Raw genomic sequence first — 14,047 nt, 5'->3', positions numbered from 1 at the left:
CAGGCTAGGGGTTGAATTGCCAGCCTTTGCTACAGCCACGGCAATGCAGAATCCGAGCTACACCTGCAGCCTACCCCACAGCTCACAGCAATGCTGGATCCCCAACCCACTGAGCGAGGCCAGAGATTGAACCTGCATCCTCATCCTCGTGGATGCCAGTCGGATTCATTTCTGCTGCACCATAACAGGAACTCCCTGCTTATCCATTCTTATTGTAACAGTGTGCATCTGTTAACCCCAGACTCCAAGTCCATACCTCTCCTTCCCCCCAAATTCTTTTTTTTCCCCTTTTGGCTCCCCCCTCCCCCATCTCTTGTATGGACAGTTCTCCAAATTGTTTTGGAAAGGGAGAAGACAATATTCCTTTTCCAATAGCTCTGTTAATCTTGCCTTCAGATGGGCTTAAGTTGTTTCAAGGGGTTATAAGCGGTGACACAGCAGATCTCTGTAACCTGTGCACGAGGCCCATGTAATCAGATAGCATGCTTTAATGCCAGGGTAGATTAAGCTTATTTCTTTTGGGAGGGAATGACATGACGTTTCTATTTAGCCTTTTTTTTTTTTCTCTTTTTGGTGTATCTTCAGACCAAAGTCTGAATAGTAACAGTAATTTTCCATATCACTGGAGGGTGTAAAAACCTGGGAAAGCTTTCAAGTGAAAGGAGTTAGTAGGCTGTGGATGTGGAGAGCAGTTAGAGTCCAAAGTAAAAGACTGTACAGAGGTCATATTATGTTACTGCCTTCATCCTGCTGTTTTCTCTTCCCTTGATTTGAAAGCTGTCTCCATGAACATAATGAAATTAGAATACACATTTCACAGTCCCATGAGTTGCAGCTTTTCAGAAAGATGAACCACAGAACAGTTTTATTCTAAACTGATGTCATTAGATTCTAGAATCTGCTGTCATCACATTCTGTGTTATTGCCATGTTAATTCCACATGCAGCTTAAGCATTCAGCTTTTAACCTGTTCCACCTATACAGGACATTTTATGGCTTAAAGATGATGGCTTAGAAAGAAGGGAGAGATTTACTTTGGGTTAAATTCAATATGGGAAAATGCTTAAGGTAAGCCTTCAAAAAGAAAAAAAAGCACTTCTCCATATGTTTCCTGTGCTAGAGAACATTGAAATACTCGTAAACCAAGCTTTAATGCTTCCTTTCCTTTCCTGCAATAACAGAATACCTGGATATTTATCTGAAATATTCACTCTGGAGAGGTTCTGCTTCATCCATGGTTAATATTTTGAAATGTGTTAGTCAGCAAGGTATACTTTTATTCTACTTATTAACTCCTTTAGATATGGTAGTGTAATACTCTCAAACAGATACTATGACTTCTTATTTTCAAAACAGGAAGTTCTACATCTTCCTTCAGGGAATCCTTTTGTTTTGGTGCCCTCTCATATGTTTTCCCTGACTTTTCTTTCTGTCTCCTTCCCTGGTTCTTTCAACTTATCTTGCCAGGGTTTAATAGAGTGGGTAGGTACTGTGTAGGTAGTTAGAAATAATCTTTTAGACTTAGGTATTCTTTTGGGTACATCTGTGTGACTATCAGCTTCAGGTGCCTTCATTTCATATTCTATGTTGTTTCCATGTTTATAAGGTAGCTATTATTCTTCAGGAAGCTTGGCAGGTTTTTACCTGTACACCCTATTTTTTTTTCTCATTTGACACTTTTCTCACTCTAGCTGCAGCAAAGAGGACCAGAGCTTCCAACCAAAATATCTTGCAGATCAAGTTACTTCAGACCCCCAGCACCATGGAACCTCTTCTATTACTCAGTCAACAAAATCTCTTGATTTTAAAACTCTTCGTCCTACTTCGAAATGTAGAGGCACTTCACCTAGAGGAAGTAAAAATTTCTCTTCTTCATCAGATACGTCTTCTTGCTCATCTTTCTTCGGAAGAAGACATTCTTTATTTGCTAAATTTCAAAAAAGCAATACTTCACTTCATTCTGGACAAAGTAGAGCTAACTTTGATTCTCAAGAAAAAGGAAGCCTCCGTGATTTAAAATCTCGCTCGGCACATTTTCGATTTAGATCTGGAAGTCTTTTCTCTGCCCCCAAACTGAATGTAATTTCCTGTTATGAGAGTGCTAGTACTTTTTTTGATACTCATTCAAGTAGTCAGTACATGTTTAATCCAAATGAAATTGAAATCACTTATAAAACCTCGTATATTACTGATGCTGAGAAATATATAAGCTCTAGTTCACCTGACTATAACACTAAGCATTTTATGAGTTCTAAAACAAAAGTTGATTCCTCAGCCCATCGGAACACTGTTGCTAGCATCTATCAGAGCACAGAGACCATCCTTACTCTTCCAACTATAATTTCCTACTCCTCTCAACAACATGGAATTGCCAGTGATATTCAAGAAAGATATCAATTAAAGAAAAATTTCCTTCATCCTGGTTTAAAAAGTTACAGTAGAAGTAATTCTCCAGCTGTGGTTCAACAGCCTCCCGCTCAAAGTGTAACTCCCATTATTCTCCACAATACTGGATTTACTTCGTTTTATAAAAATGCTCATAGCTTTACCCCATCTCGAAATGAAGTTACCTCATATCCTTTTGAAGATGAAAACAATGCTATCTCGTCTAAAGATGAAGACAAATCTTCACCTAATGAAATTCCTAAAATAAGGTCACCTCAGACTTTACCCTTTCTTAGAAGGGCAGCTCAAATCAGAAGCTTTTCCCCCAGTCACATCCTATAGTCTGTAGAAGTCAATGCTCAATTTTCATAGAAATCTCCTCCCTTACTAAACTTTATTGCATATTCTAAAAAAAAAACTACATTGAAGTCTAAATTTAACTTTAATTCCTATATTTTTTGAAACATAGTTTATTAACATTGGAATATGGAAGTCAAAGATTATTCGTCTGTTTCAGGCTTTTAACAGATTTACTGCTTATGGATTGACTATTCGCAAATTTCTAAGTGGCTGGTGTAGTATTTCTGTGGTCTGAAAATAGCATCAAGCTTTGATATATAGGTGTTCTAAATGTATTACATTCTATGAGAGTTTAACATCTTTTATTCTACTCTAATCATTAAGATAGTGTTTCTTTATAATATATAGAGCCATATTCATCAGTTCATATATTCCTCTTTATTTCAGCCATGCTAGCTATATTTCTCATGCCAAATACCCCAGTGTTTTTGCTAATACAAAGATCAAATCATAAGTAAAAATGTATTGTAGTGGAAACATGTAGAATATATTAAACCAGGTATTTTAATTAAATAATTTTAATACATATTCATGTATGCATATGTCTGAGAATTCAGGAGACTCTGAAATCAGAGATAAAATATAATTAGTCTTTTTATTTTTAAAAGTGAAAATTTTCAGATTTTTTCCAAAATTTTTATTTTTAAAAATTTTAAATAAAATTTTTATTTTTAAAAATTTTAAATAAAATTTTTATTTTTAAAAATTTTAAATAAAATTTTTATTTTAAGTGTCTCCAGGCATTTTATTTGTTTTTTGTTAGTTTTTTGGGTGTTTTTTTGTCTTTTTGCCTTTTCTAGGGCCATTCCTGCGGCATATGGAGGTTCCCAGGCTAGGGGTTGAATCGGAGCTGTAGCCACCAGCCTACACCAGAGCCACAGCAACACGGGATCCGAGTCGCGTCTGCAGCCTACACCACAGCTCAAGGCAACGCCGGATCCTCAACCCGCCAAGCGAGGCTAGGGACCAAACCCACAACCTCATGGTTCCTAGTCAGATTCGTTAACCACTGCGCCATGACGGGAACTCCCAGACATTTTATTTTTGAAGTGAATATTTAAATTTTTTCCATTATGTTAAACAAAGTTTATAAATATATTTATCATAATAACAAATGGAAAATGCATAGAAAAATTTGAAATACTTAGAATATAATTGGTTTTTGTAGAGGAAAGAAATTTGCATTCTCATTTATAATAAAATTCCCACTAAATTTATATCATTGGATTAAGATATTTTTACTTTTGTGTTTTTCTCCTCCTTTTAGCATGTGTCATAAAATTTTTTTCAATTTTTTTAGTTGTGAAATACATATAACAAAATTTATCATCTTAACCATTTTTCAGTTTAAGGGCATTCAGTACATTCATATTATTGTGTAACCATCATCATTATCTATCTTCAGAACTCTTCATCTTGCAAAAGTGAAATTCTATACCATTAAGCAATAACTCCCCAATCTTCTCTTGCCCTAGTCTCTGGCAACCACTGTTCTACTTTCTGTCTCTGTAAATTTGATTCTTCTAGGTGTCTTAAGTGGAATTACATGGTATTTGTCTTTTTGGGACTGGCTTATTTCACTTAGTGTAATGTCCTCAAAGTTGATCCATAGTGTAGCATGTCAAAATTTCCTTCTTTTTTAAGGCTGAATAACATTCCATTGTGTGTATATACCATGTTTTATAGATTCATTCATCTGTTGATAGAAACTTTGGTTGCTTCTACCTTTTGGTCATTGTGAATAATGCTGCTATGAACATGGGTATACAAATATATCATCCAGATCCTGCTTTCAATTCTTTTGATAATATACCCAGAGGAGGAATTACTAGATCAATTGGTAATTCTAGTTTTAATTTTTTGAGGAGCTTCCATACTTTTTTTCATAGTAACTGCAGCATTTTTATATTCCTCCAGGAATGCACAAAGATTCCAATTTCTTCACATCCTTGCCAACACTGGTTATTCTTTTTTTTTTCTTTTTTTTTTTTTTTGATAACCATCCTAATGAGTGTGAGGTGATAGTTCATTGTGGTTTTGATTTGCATTTTCTCCCATTGTGTGGGTTGCATTTCCTTTGTTTCCATCAAAGGATACATGGAATTTTTTTTTGTTTTTTGTCTTTTTGCCTTTTCTAGGGCCACTCCCCCAGCATATGGAGGTTCACAGGCTAGGGGTCTAATTGGAGCTGTAGCTGCCAGCCTCTGCCAGGGCCAGAGCAACACAGGATCCGAGCCACGTCTGTGACCTACACCACAGCTCATGGCAACAACACCAGATCCTTAACCCACTGAGCAAGGGCAGGGATCGAACCCACAACCTCATGGTTCCTAGTTGGGTTCGTTAACCACTGCACCACGATGGGAACAACACATGAAAGTTTTTAATTTTGATGTTCAGTTTATCTATTTTTTTATTTTGTTGCCTGTGCTTTTGGTGTCATATCCAAGAAATCATTGCGAAATACAATGTCATGAATATTTCCCCTGATATTTTCTTCTAAGAGTTTTATGGTTAAAGATTTTGCATTTAGTTCTTTGATCCATTTTGAGTATATTTTTGTATATAGTATAAGGTAGAGGTACAACATAATTCTTTTGTATGTGAATATCCCGTTTTCCCAGCACTGTTTCTTTAATACTGTTCTTTCTTTCTTGTTAAATGCTCTTGGCTCCCTTGTCAAAAGTCATTTGACAATATATGTGAGTGTTTACTTCTACACTCTCTATTCTGTTTCTTTCATATGTATGTCTGATTTTATGCTATTCCACACCATTTTGATTACTGTAAATTTGGAATAAATTTTAAGGTCAGGAAGTGTAAGACCTCCAACTTTGTTCTTTTTCGAGATGTTTGGTGGAATTCACTGGCAAAGCCATGTGACCCTAGGCTTTCTCTTGATGAGGGGTTTTTGATAACTGATTCAATCTCTTTGGTAGTTATAAATCTGTTCAGATTTTGTTTCTCCCTAATTCAGTATTGGTAGGTTGTGCCTCTCTAGGAATTTTTCCATTTCATCTAGGTTATCCAATTTGTTGGAATTCTGTTCTTCGTAGTTCTTTCTTATAATCCTTTTTTTCTCTCTCTCTTTTTAGGGCCCCACCTGCAGCATATGGAGGTTCCCAGGCTAGGGGTCTAATCAGAACTATATCTGCTGGCCTGTACCACAGCCAGAGCAATACCAGATCCAAGCTGTGTCTGCAACCTATACCACAGTTCATGGCAATGCCGGACCCTTAACCCACTGAGCAAGGCCAGGGATTGAACCCGCAATCTCATGGTTCCTAGTTGGATTCAGTTCTGCTGTACCACAATAGGAACTCCCTCTTATAATCTTTTTTTATTTCTGTAAAATTGGTAGAGGTATACCCTCTTTTGATTCTGATTTTAGTTATTTGATTCTTCTCTCCTCTCTTCCTAGTCAGGCTAGCTTAAGGTTTGTCAGTCTGTTACCCTTTGAAGAACCAGCTCTTGGTTTCAATGATTTTGTTTGTTTTTACTCTATTATGTCTATTTCATATCTAATTTTTATTATTTCCTTCTTGCTAGCTTTTGGTTTAGTTTCCTCTTATTTTTCTAGTTCCTTAACTTTTAAGTTTAGATTGTTGATTTGAAACTTTTCTTTTTAATGTAAGCATTTCACAGCTATAAGTTTCCCCCTTAGCTCTGCTTTCAGTAAGTCTTATGCATTTTGGTATGTGTGTTATCATTTTCTTTTGACTCAAGATATTTGCTAATTTCTCTGTGATTTCTTCTTTGACCCCTTAGTTGTTTAAGACTGTGTTGTTTAATTTACACATATTTGTGCATTTTCCAGTTTTCCTTCTACTGTTGATTTTTAGTTTCATCTCATTACAATCAGAAAAGATACTTTGTATGATTTTAATCTTTTAAAAGTTATTAAGACTTGTTTTGTGGCCTAACATATGATCTGTCCTGGAGAATGTAACATGTGCATTTGAGAAAGAAATATGTATTCTGCTATTCATGAGTGGAATTTTCATATATGTCTATTAGGTCAGGTTGGTCTATAATGATATTCAAGTCCTCTGTTTCTTTATTGATCTTTTGTTTGTTCCAACCATTATTGAAAATGAGATGTTGAAGTCTCCTACTACTATTATGTTGCTGTCTCTTTCCCCTTTCAATCTGTCAATGTTTGCTTCATATATTTAAGAACTGTCATGTTTAGTGCTTATATGTTTTTTATTCTTATATATTCTTGGTGAATTGAATCTTTTATAATTATAAAACTTTAGTCTTTATCTCTTATTTTAGACTTACAGTTCATTTTATCTGATATTAGTATAGATAATACTAATCCCCTGTTCTCTTTTGGTTATTATTTCCATAGAATACCTTTTTTCATCCTTTTACTTTCAACCCATATGTCTCCTTAGTTCTAAAGTGAATCTTTTATAGACAGGTACAGTTGATCCTGGATTTTTTTAATCCATTTTACCAGCCTGTGTCTTTTGATTGGAGAATTTAGTCCACTTACATTCATAGTAATTACTGGTAGGGAAGGACTCACTACTGCCTTTTTGTTATTTGTTTTCTGTATGTCTTATACCTTTTCGTCCTTATTTCCTTTCTTACTGCCTTCCTTTGTGTTTACTTGACTTTTTACAGTGACACTTTTTTTTTTAAAAAAATTCCTTTGGCATTACTTTTGTGTGTATTCTGTAGATACTTTCTGTGTGTTTGCCATGGTCTTTATGTATAACATCCCAAAGCTATAGAAATCTATTTTAAACTGATACCAATTTAATTTCAATTGTATATAAAAACCTTCTCCTTTACAGCTCCATGTTCCTACTTATGTTATTGATGTCTAAAATTATAACTTTATATGTTTTAAAACTATTAACATGCATTTATCATTATTTTATGATTTTTTCTTTTAAATACTGTAAAAGAAAAAAGTGGAGTTATGAACCAAAATTATAGTAATATTGGTTTTTATATTTAACCATGTATTTACCTTTAGCAGAAAACTATATTTTCATATTGCTTCAAGTTACTATTGCGTAATGTCCTTTTATTTCAACTTGAAGGACTCCCTTTAGAATTTCTTTAAGGCAGGTCTAGAGGTAATGAACTCCCTCATTTTTAAAATTTATTTGGAAATGTCTTAGTTTCTCTATCATTTTTTCAAGGACAGTTTTCCTGGATATAGAATTCTTGGTAGACAGTTTTTTCTTTAGCACTTTAAGTATATCATTCCACTGCTTTTAGGCCTACAAAGTTTCTCCTGAGAAGCCTGGTGGTAATTTTATTGAAGATCACTTTTTTTTTTTTTTTGGTAATGATTTGCTTTTTTCTTGCCGCTCTCTAGATTTTTAGGATTTGTCTTTAACTTCCTACACTTTTAGTATGTGTCTCAATGTGATTTTCTTTGAGTTTATCCTATTTGGAATTAATCAAGCTTCTTATATTTGTATATCTGTGTCTTTTCTTAAGGTTGGGGAGTGGCCATTATTCTTCAAAATAAGTTCTCCTTTCTTTCTTCTCCTTCTGGGACTCTCCTAATATGCATATTGGCTTGATTTATGATGTTCCATAAAGTCTCTTAGAGTCTATTCATTTTTAATGATTCTTTTTTATTTGACTTTCAGACTCAATAGCTTGAAGTGCTCTGTGTTCAAGTTTGCTGATTCTTTCTCCTGCTTGTTCAAGTGTATTGTTGATCCTCGCTAGTGAATTTTTCAAGTTATTTTAAAATGTTCTTTTTAAAACAATTTCTAGCTGTTTGTTGATAGTCTCATTTTCTTTCTGTATTATTTTCCTTATTTCCTTTTGTTCTCTCTTGATTTTTGCCTTTAGCTCTTAAGACTGTTGTTTAAAATTGTTGTCTCCATAAGTCCAAAACCTGTATTTCTTTAGAGTTAGGTTCTGTAAATTTATTATATTCATTTGACTGGATCATCTTTCCGTGTTTACGTATATGCTTTGTGATCTTTTGTTGAAAATTGCACACTTTAAAAAAAAAAAAAAAAAGCCATCTATCCTAGCCTTTGTAGACTGGCCAAGTACAGGAAAGATCTACTGATTTTCCCAGTGTGAAGGCTTAAGGTCTTCTCAGGTCTTTTCTAAGCATTGGTTTCCCCTTGGCCTGTGTTTGTGCTTTTTTCCCCCAATTTCCCCATATACACAACTATTTTAAAATGTCTTAATTTCAGTAAGAATATCACTCCTGTTCTTCTTGATACCTTAGGTGTCCTATAGTATTCCTCACCATATAATATTCTCACCCTATCATTTCTTGCATCCAGGCACCCATGAGGTTATAGTTCTCCTGTATCTCTCACATGACACAGTGACTGCCACTGCTTTTAGTGGCCTTCGGTCTGATATGCATATTATGCCATCATTTATGTTTGAGCTCTAAGGCAAGCTGAATAGAAACCAGTTTCCTAGGAAGTTCCTTGACATGCTAGAACATTGAAAACAATATCAAGTCTTTTCCTTCTACCCCAAAGGAGGAGCCAAGAATTGGATGATTTTTTTCCCAGCCATGCCGTGCTACACCAGAGAAGGGTGAGGCAAGGGTGAGCAAAAACACCATGAAGTATTCTACCATTTTGAGTATGGGTTTTTCTTGAGTGTTTTGTTGCAAATCCTTGATTACTTTTTATATCTCCCACAGAGCTGTTTCAGTGTGTCTGTTATTGTTCATATTTACTGTTTCCATGGAGGAATGAGGGCCTAGAGTTTCCTAGTCCACGATCTTGCTGACATCAGCTTCTCCTGGCATGTATCTTTTGAAAAAAAAAAAAAAAAGTGAGAGGAGTGAGATGTTGGGTAAGGCCACAGTACTGTACCCAGACATGTTTTTGCCTATTCTGGTGCAACTTATTTCTGATGGACTTCTATAAAGATACAATTTTATTTTTACAATAAATAATGTCATTTTCACTTTAAAAAACACAACCATCCCTGCATGGATGCTGTTGTTTCTGTTAAAGCAAGTAATTGATTGGACAAGAATGAAAGGATATGGAAAATGGCACAGTTCTTAGTCAAATTTGGAGCAAAAACTAGGCTAGAAAAGTCTATTAGAAGATGAATGTTTATAAGTAAATTTGGCATTTGAGGGTGAACTTGCCCAGGCCTGCTGAAAGAATGTTTGAAGTTTATTTGACATCAGATAATCTATGATTTCTTTTTGGCCCCAGTACAAATCTAAGCTCTAACACTAAGTTGATATATATGTTGTGAATTTTCCCAGGCATATTTAGATATCCCTGTTCTTAAGAGTTTCTTTAAAATTTTTCTCATTATTTTGATAAATGCCCAGTTTATAAGTAAAAAATTCCTGTCCCAAGTAGGGAAACAATTTTCCCACACTTGGGTGTGTTTTTTAATATTGAAAAGGGACTAGCCTAATTGTTCTCTTTTGGTTTTTTGGCCAGTTTATCTATTGTTATGCCAATTCAACATTGACTTACCATAGCTTTATCCTTTATACTGTGGTTCTAATATCTGTTCTTTAAAATTGTTTTAGCTCCCCCTTTTTCACCCTTCTTTTTTAAACATTTATTTTTTTTGAGGTAGGGAGTTCCTGTTATGGATCAGCAAGTTAAGAACCTGATACTGTCTCCATGAGGGTGCAGGTTTGATCCCTGGCCTCACTCAGTGGATCAAGGATCCAGCATTGCCGTAAACTGTGGCATAGATCACAGATGCAGCTTAGATCTTGCATTGCTGTGGCTGTGGTGTAGGCTAGCAGCAACAACTCCAATTCAACCCCTAGCCAGGGAACTTACATATGCTATAGGTGCAGCCATAAAAAGAAGTGTAGTTAACTTGCAATATTAGTTTCAAGTGTACAGCAAACAGATTCAGTTGTAAATATACATATATATACATGTTCTTCAGATTCTTTTCCATTATAGATTATTACAAGATAACTAATATAGTTCCCTGTGCTTTATGGTAGGTCCTTATTGTTTACCTATTTTATATGTATATTAGTGTGTAATTGTTAATCCCAAACTCCTAATTTACCCCTCCTCCATGCTCACTATCCTCTTTGGTAACCATAACTTTGTTTTATTTTGTCTGTGAGTCTATTTCTGTTTTGTAAATAAGTTTATTTGTATCATTTTTTTTGGATTCCACAAATAAGTGGTATCATATGATATTTGTCTTTCTCTAACTTCGATTAATATGATAATCTCTAGGTGCGCCCGTGTTACTACAAATGGAATTATTTCATTCTTTTTTATGTCTGAGTAACATTCCATGGAACATATATACCACACTTCTTTATCCATTATTCTGTTGATACACGTTTAAGATGTTTCCCTGTCTTGGCTATTGTAAATTGTGCTGCTAAGTACATCAGAGTGCATATATCCTTTTTTTTTTTTTTTTTCTGCTTCTTAGGGCCGCACCCACAACCTATAGAGGTTCCCAGGCTAGGGGTCAAATCAGAGCTACAGCTGCTGGCCTACACCACAGCCACAGCAATGCAGGATCCGAGCCACATCTGCAGCCTACATCACAGCTCACAGCAACACCAGATCCTCAACCCACTGAGCGAGGCCAGGGATCGAACCCGAAACTCATGGTTATTAGTTAGATTAGTTTATGCTGCACCACAACAGTAACTCCAGAGTGCATATATCTTTTTGAATTATATTTTTCTCTGGATATATGTCCAGGAGTGGAATTGTAAGATCATATGGTAACTCAGTTTTTATTTTTTTAAGGAACCTTCATACTGTTCTCTATAGTGGCTGCACCAATTTACATTCCTACCAACAGTGTAGGAGGGTTCCTTTCCCTCCACTCCCTCTCTAGCATTTATTATATTTGTAGGCTTTTTAATGATGGCTCTTCTGACTGGTGTGAGGTGATACCTCATCATAGGTTCGATTTGCATTTCTCTAATAATTAGTGATGTTGAACATGTTGTTGTGTGGTTTTTGGCCATCTGTATGTCTTCTTTGGAGAATTGTCTGTTTAGATATTCTGCCTATTTTTTAACGGGGTGTTTGTTTTTTTGATATTAAGCTGTATGAGCAGTTTGTATATTTTAGAAATTAATCCCTTGTCAGTAGCATCATTTGCAAATATTTTCTCCCATTCCATAGGTTGTCTTTTCATTTTGTTTATGGTTTCTTTTGTTGTGCAAAGCCTTTTAAGTTTAATTATGTCCCATTTGTTTATTTTTCCTTTTATTTCCATTGCTCTAGGATACAGAGCAAAAAATATTGCTGCAATTTATGTCAAAGAGTGTTCTGCCTATGTTTTACTCTAGGAATTTTATAGTATCTGGTCTTACATTTGGGTCTTTAATCCATTTTGAGTTTATTTTTGTATAAGGTGTTAGAGAATGTTCTAATTTCATTTTTTGGTAGCTGTCCCATTTTCCTAGCACCACTTATTGAAGAGACTGTTTTTTCTCCATTGTATATATTCTTGCCTTCTTTGTTGTAGATTAATTCACCCTAGTTGCATGGGTATATTTCTGGGCTTTCTATCCGGTTCCATTGATCTATGTCTGTTTTTGTGTCAGTACCATACTGTTTTGATTACTATAGCTTTGCAGTATAGTCTGAGGTCAGGAAGCATGGTTCCTCAAGCTCTATTCTTCTTTCTCAAGCTTGGGCTATTCAGGGCCTTTTGTGTTTCCATCCAAATTTAAATGTCTTTGTTCTAAATCTGTGAAAAATGCCATTGGTAACTTGATAGAGATTTCACTGAATCTGCAGATTGTCTTGAGGTGTGCCTTGGCTCTTCTTGCCCTTATCTTTCCATATTAATTTGAGAGTCAGGGTAGATTGTCTTGAGGAGAGCCTTGGTTCTTCTTGCACTTGTCTTTCCTTATTAATTTGAGAGTCAGGTAAGTTCCATAGGAAAACACCATTGTAGTTTTTATTGGAATTGCATTAAAGTGTAGATTAATTTGAGGCCATGTGAATTGTTGTAATGTTAAGTTTTCCTGGCCATGGGCATATTTTTCCCATTTATTTAGGCACTTCTTAATATTCTCAGATGATATTTCATAATTTTCTACAGAAAAGTCTTATAAATCTTTTGGGGAATTTTTTCCTAGGTATTGTGTATTTATCATATATATATTCCCATAGTATATAAATGCTATATTTTACAAAATTGCATTTTCTAATTTGTTCTAAAATCTAGAGACACAATTAATTTTCAAAAATTGATCATAAATGTTAGTTTTATTATCTATAAATTCTATTTCCTTTCTATTTTTTAAAAAATGTTGAATAGTGTCTTTGTCCATTTGAGCTGCTGTAACAAAGTACTGCAGACTGGATGGCTTATAAACAATGGAAATTTCTTTTTCACAGTTCTGGGGACTGGGAAGTCCAAGATCAAGGCTACAGGATTTGGTATCTGGTGAAAACCTACCTACCTCCTGGTTCATAGACAGCTTCTTGTTATGTCCTCACAGGGTGGAAGGAGAGCTAGGTTTTCTTTCTATTGAATAATCTTCAAATAATAACAATTCTGTTTCTTCTTTCCCAATTCTTATTAATTTTTTTGTTTTTCTCTTAATATTGTGCTAATAGGACCTGCACTACAATGTTAAGTAGAAGCAGCAATATCAGACATCCTCTATTTCTAATTTTAAGGAGAATGCTTATAATGCTTCACCATTACATGTGAAATATATCATAGTTTTTGGTTTATAACCTTTATCATGTTCAGAGGTTTTTTTCCTTGTTTATAGATTTGGTATTTCTTTTGTACTGAAATGGTATTGAATTTATTGAAAAAAATTTTTCACTAACCACTGAATTAATCATATAGTTTTTCTCATTTTATTTACTAGAAAATGCTGGAGAAAGTTTCTCATGTTAACCGTGCTTGTAGTTTGTGAAATAAACTCAATTTGGTTATGATGCATTCTTTCATGTGTGCTTAGGTTTTTTGGCTGATATTTTAGATGATTTTTGCATCTATATTTATGTATGAAATTGGCCTATAGTTTTCATTTCTTATTATATTTTGCATATTTGGGTTTGGTATTAGTTTTAATAGTTTCATAAAATGAGGTGAAGGGCTATTTCCTCTCCTTTAATTCCTTAGAAGAATTTGAATTAACCTAACTCTTTGCATACTGATAGAACTCACTCTATAGCTATCTGAGTTCTTTCTCTCTGTGTGTTAGAATAGATATATAAATTCTGATTTAATTTATGTAATGGCTATAGGAATTTTTCAAGTTTTTTTTTTCTTATAAAAATAGCATCTTTAGGAGTTCCTGGTGCCTTAGCAGGTTAAGGATCTGGCATTGTCATTGCTGTGGCACAAGTTTGAT

The 14,047-nt window shown here is 34.6% G+C and overlaps 2 protein-coding genes across 5 annotated transcripts in view; both read left to right on the top strand.

Moving 5' to 3' along the window:
* RMDN2 (regulator of microtubule dynamics 2) overlaps positions 1-14,047 on the top strand; it is a 71,836-nt gene that overhangs the window by 21,261 nt on the left and 36,528 nt on the right. The gene's annotated exons all lie outside the window — the stretch shown is intronic.
* LOC125128160 (uncharacterized) lies at positions 1,687-2,810 on the top strand (the record flags this gene model as incomplete). The annotated part of the gene is made up of 1 exon (XM_047782268.1): positions 1,687-2,810. A coding segment is annotated over one exon (1,041 nt), but the record flags the coding sequence as incomplete, so codon positions are not given.

This window comes from Phacochoerus africanus, chromosome 5 (genome assembly GCF_016906955.1).
Source record: "Phacochoerus africanus isolate WHEZ1 chromosome 5, ROS_Pafr_v1, whole genome shotgun sequence".
NCBI lineage: Eukaryota > Metazoa > Chordata > Mammalia > Artiodactyla > Suidae > Phacochoerus > Phacochoerus africanus.
The sequence above is the reverse complement of the archived record's forward strand: the minus strand, read 5'-3'. Positions and strand labels throughout refer to the sequence as shown.